This window comes from Myotis daubentonii, chromosome 12 (assembly GCF_963259705.1).
Source record: "Myotis daubentonii chromosome 12, mMyoDau2.1, whole genome shotgun sequence".
In the NCBI taxonomy this organism is placed as follows: domain Eukaryota; kingdom Metazoa; phylum Chordata; class Mammalia; order Chiroptera; family Vespertilionidae; genus Myotis; species Myotis daubentonii.
The window spans coordinates 72,760,713-72,765,701 of NC_081851.1; the positions used below are offsets into that span (position 1 = coordinate 72,760,713).

At 54.5% G+C, this 4,989-nt stretch overlaps 1 protein-coding gene across 1 annotated transcript; it reads right to left on the bottom strand.

Moving 5' to 3' along the window:
* Positions 1-569: 569 nt before the first annotated feature.
* Positions 570-2,944, bottom strand: RHOB (ras homolog family member B). Its single transcript, XM_059660464.1, has one exon. It carries the CDS (start codon positions 2,544-2,546, stop codon positions 1,956-1,958), a length of 591 nt encoding a protein of 196 aa, XP_059516447.1. The 5' UTR covers positions 2,547-2,944; the 3' UTR covers positions 570-1,955.
* Positions 2,945-4,989: the final 2,045 nt, after the last annotated feature.

Genomic DNA, 4,989 nt, shown 5'->3' on the forward strand with positions numbered 1-4,989 from the left:
TATTGAATTGTTTAATCTATAAAATTGTTTAAAAACAAAAAGGACATGAAGTGAAAATTTAACATAAAGGAAACGTACAGTAAAAAAATGGAAGTTTTGACATGCCTGGGTCATTTATCTTCCTCTGGGACAAGAGCACCCTGGTCTCCCATGGACACCCAACCCCCACACATCCCAAAGGGATTTCATCCGCCCTTATCACAAATACTATCAGGGGAATGGAGTCGGTGGGAAGGAAAGACCTTGCTAGCAGAATTCTTCCCTCGCCCCCAAAATCACTGGGTTGTTTTTACACACTATTAAACCACAGAAGGGGGTGTTGGGGGGCTGGGTGGAGGGATTGAGCAAAAAGGAAAAAACCCATGGACACAGACAACAGTAATGGCGACTGGGGAGGGGTAGAGGAGGGATAAATGGTGATGGAAAAGACTTGGCCTGGGGTGGTAAAAATGTAATACAGTATACTGATAATGTGTTGTAGAATTGTGCATCTGAAACCTGTATACTTTTGTTTACCAGGGTCACCCAATAAATTCAATAAAAAGGAAAAAAATTAACCACAGGAGCCATTTTATAAATGTCATCATCATAATTTTTTAATATTTTACATAAAAAAAACTGTATACACAGCTTATAGAACTTTTATGTAAACATCATAAGCTCACCACTTTGTCATTTGTCAGTTTATCTTAAAAATAAAAAACAAGACAACAATTTAGTAGAAGTACCGCTGGGTGGGGAAGGGAGGGGGAGGAAGAAGGCTGGGGCAGGTTCATTCTCTGTACAGAGATGCAGAGAAAATTTCACATAGCTTTAGACACTGCCTTGTGAAGAAAAGAGGGGGGTTTAAATAGGCCCCAATACTCGTTACTGCCCTTTCTCAAAACAGTGCGCATACCTGCACAAATGAAATCGCAAAAACGGTGTGGCCACTTTCTTTCAAGAAAACGAAATAAAAATTAGTGGTTTCTTTTTCAACTCTCATTTTAAAAGTCATCATCATTTTTCTTTAAAACATCAGAAGTCGATGAGGTTACAGCGTACAAGTGTGGTCAGAATGCTACTGTCTTATACAAATGACAAGTGCATTAAGTGTCAATGAAACAATTGTGCAAAGAATCCTTTCAAAAGAAAACAAGTTTTAAGCCTTTAAATAAATCAAAAACCTCGGTTTCTTGGACTGAACAATTTTCACTTGTAGGACAGGCACAAAGTTCGCGTATGGCAAAAACAACCCGCAGCACACTCTCCCTCCTCCTGCCCGCGGCTGGCTGGCGAGGGGTTCGCTGGAGGCTGGCGTGCAGGAGACGGCAATCTGGAAGCTGTGTCCTCTCAGCCCCAAGTCAGTTGCAAACGTCTTCCCCAGGGGTTGGAAAGATGACCAAGTCCTGTTCTTGCTTGGATGGGCGCCTGACCCAGAGCTGTTCTAGCGCCCTGTCACTCCACCCACCACCACCATTAAATAACACCATCCTACCTCCGAAAATAAAATTATATCTATATTTATATAACACCCCGCCCTCCCCACCCTCCCCTCCCGCCGTTCCCGTGGTCTATGTTACAGACAAGAGATAGCAGGCGCTCGCTGGTGACGGGCACACATCTGATGGGGCGCGGCAGCACCGGGGCGCCAAGCTCCTCTCCCGGGACCAGAGGCGGGGGTGGGGTAGGTAGCACGGGGGGCGGGAGGCAGGGTGCGGGGGGGGGGGGGGGGTCGAACATACAGCCACACTCTCTGAAGAGGCTTGGCTCTTCCGAAAAGGGTGCTCAGGGGCCCCTTGGCACTCGGCGGGGCGCCTGGGCCTGTGCAACTGCAGCCGGACGCACACAGACACTGGAAAGGGGACGCCCGGTGCCTCCCACGCCGGTTCTCGGCGCCGGGTGCCGGGCGGGAAGGCAGACGCCAGGCAGTCCGGTGGGGTCCTCGGGGGGGTGAACGGCCAGGGGGGCGGCTCTCATAGCACCTTGCAGCAGTTGATGCAGCCGTTCTGGGAGCCGTAGCGCTTCTGCAGCGCGGCGCGTGTGGCCGTCTCAAAGACCTCGCGCACGCCCTCCTTGGTCTTGGCCGAGCACTCGAGGTAGTCGTAGGCTTGGATGCGCATGGCCATGGCGCGGCCGTCATCCGTGCGCACGGGCTCCTGCTTCATGCGGGCCAGCTCCGTGCGGACGTGCTCGTCGCTGCGCAGGTCTTTCTTGTTGGCCACCAGGATGATGGGCACGTTGGGGCAGAAGTGCTTCACCTCGGGCACCCACTTCTCGGGGATGTTCTCCAGCGAATCGGGGCTGTCCACCGAGAAGCACATGAGGATCACGTCGGTGTCCGGGTAGGAGAGCGGCCGCAGGCGGTCGTAGTCCTCCTGGCCCGCCGTATCCCACAGCGCCAGCTCCACCTGCTTGCCGTCCACCTCGATGTCGGCCACATAGTTCTCGAAGACGGTGGGCACGTACACCTCGGGGAACTCGTCCTTGCTGAACACGATCAGCAGGCACGTCTTGCCGCACGCGCCATCGCCCACCACCACCAGCTTCTTGCGGATGGCCGCCATGAGCGGGCCGGGGCCGGGCAGCAGGAGGGGCCCCGCGAACGCCTCGCTGCCGTCCCGCTCGCCGCTCACTGCTCACCTCGGGCTGGGGGGGGCAAGGGTCGCTAGCTGCACCCAGGCCCTGCGGAGGCGCGTCCTCTCCGTGCGCTCGGGCAGCCGCGGCGGGGGCGGCGGGGGCGCGGGGGCATAGGGCGCCCTGTGCGTCTCCGCGCTGCTCCTGGGCAGTGGCCGCTTTTCTCGCCTCGGACCCGGAGTCGGCGCCTTTGTGCGCAAACCGCAGATCAGGCAGCGGCCCCGGCCTAGCTCCCTCCGGGCCTCTCCGGACCTCGCCAAGAATGCGAATGCGGGAGAGAACTCGACTCCGGCCAGACTGCGGTGGCAGACGCTGGCTGCGGCCCTAGCGCCCGCTATTTAAAGAGTTCGGCCACTTTCTTAATATAGCCGCCCAATGGGAAGCGAGCCGACTGAGCTCATCGCTGCGGAGCTCGGCTCTGATTGGCCGTTTGCCGCAGCCGTGAGGCGGGGCCGGGCGAACTTGATTGACGGCCCAGGCCGCGGGGCTGGGAGAGGCAGCGACCGGGGAGTCTACGCCCCCGGCTGGCGCTGCGGGGCGCTGGGGACACCGGGTTCCCTTCTTCACCGCAGCTTTTCCGCGGCGGGCCCGGCCCGGGAGCTGGCTGCCCGGAGTCCACGGGCTCTGGGCGAGTGGTGCCGAGAGGCAGCATTTTGCGGGGCGTTGACGCCTCCATCCCACTCAAAATGCCCCTCTTTCTTTGCAAACTCCCAGCGGGAGGTCGGACCTGTGGGGGAAGAGGGCGGCACCTTTAACGAGGGCTTGTTTTTATATAAACACACACACACACACACACACACACACACACGTTTGTTTCCAAGCAAGGTGTTTTTGTTTTGTTTTAAAAGCGGCCCCTCTCTGGTCTGGTTGGCCACCCCACCCCCCTTTATCCAGTTCCTCCCCTGGGGAGCCCTAGGTTTGGACCCAGTGGTTGGAGACACTACTGTGAGCTGTGTGAACCAGCTCACAGCCTCGCGGCTCCTCCAAGTCCTACCACCTACCACCTTCCCGGCCCCCAGCCTGGGTCTCTCCATGGAAATTAGGGGAAGGAGGAAGAGTGAAAAGGGAAGGGTGAAGCTGGTTGCAGAACTTCATGTCCACTTGGAGAAAGTTACGAAACAGGGAGAAAAAAAAAAAAAAAAGACAGCCTGGGCCCTGGTTTGCATGATTAATTCGGATTCTGGTGTCAGAAGTAGATAGTACAATAAAATTTAACCACCCACACCCCACTGGGCAAGAAGAGGCCTGGGCAAGAAACTTGAAGATGGGGGCCCAGCAAATTAGTGTCTTGAGGGGTGCGAGGTCTCTCGTCCCCAGTCGCACACTAAGACTTAATCCATCCATCCCAGGAATCCTGCAGGAGAGGACTGCAGGAGAGGACTGAGTCAAGGGACTTCCAAGGATAGAAGACGTAGGAAGGGGGAGGGGAAGCAGGGTGAGCCTACCAGGAAGGAGCCACCGCAGGAACAAAAGCAGGGAGGTGTGAACGCGGAGGACACACTTCAGCGACGGGGACCAGCTTAGTGTGGCTGCACTTGGAGGAAGTTGGGACTCAGGCTGGGCCTATGGTGGGGGCTAGAGCACCCACGGAGCCGGTGGGGCTATATCCGTTGTAGACGGGTGCCTATTGGTTTTTCAGCACAGGAGGGACATCACATTATTGTTTCATCTTTCTGCCTCCCTCTCTAAGGCTGGCAGCTGTTGGAGAGCCAGGATTCTGTCATATCTCCGCATCTTGGAGACCTAACACAATGCCTGACAGTATACACAAGTCGGTAAGTGACTGGAGAATTCACCTAAGTGTGCTGGAACCCGTTGGAACTTTCTGGGGGTCTCCTACCTCGAACTCCAGACTCTGCATTAACAACTATCCAACCCAATCACCTGACTGAGCCCTGCTGTTTTCACCTCTGATTCATACCCTGGGGTGGAGGTCTCTATCTGGATACTACAGATAGAAAACCAGGTCTATGAAGATATGATGCTGCGAACTCTAGAGAACAGCTCATCCAAAGAACCAAGTGCTTCCTTCACAATGGATTAGCTCCACACAATGCCCAGCTTTCTGGTTTTGTTCTTCAGATCCAAGGACCTGAACCGTCAACAAATAAATAATTTTTCCAAAGTGGGATCCACTGGGAGATAATAAGCTATTTTGATCATTGGTTTAGTGTCATGGAACAGAAATCGTTCGTTCACCTGGCGTTAGCAGAGTCAAACACTGAGAATTACAGTGAAGAAAGACTGGCTATTTTATTAGGAATGGCACCACCCAGGAGAATGGGAAGCTAATGCGGGAAAGAAATCCGGTCCCTGATGCATGTAGGTTACAGATTATATAGGGCAAAATCATAAGACCCTGTGGGTTAGGGG

Excerpts from the sequence above, each read along its gene's own strand:
- RHOB (XM_059660464.1), bottom strand. The coding sequence starts at position 2,546 with ATGGCGGCCATCCGCAAGAAGCTGGTGGTGGTGGGCGATGGCGCGTGC.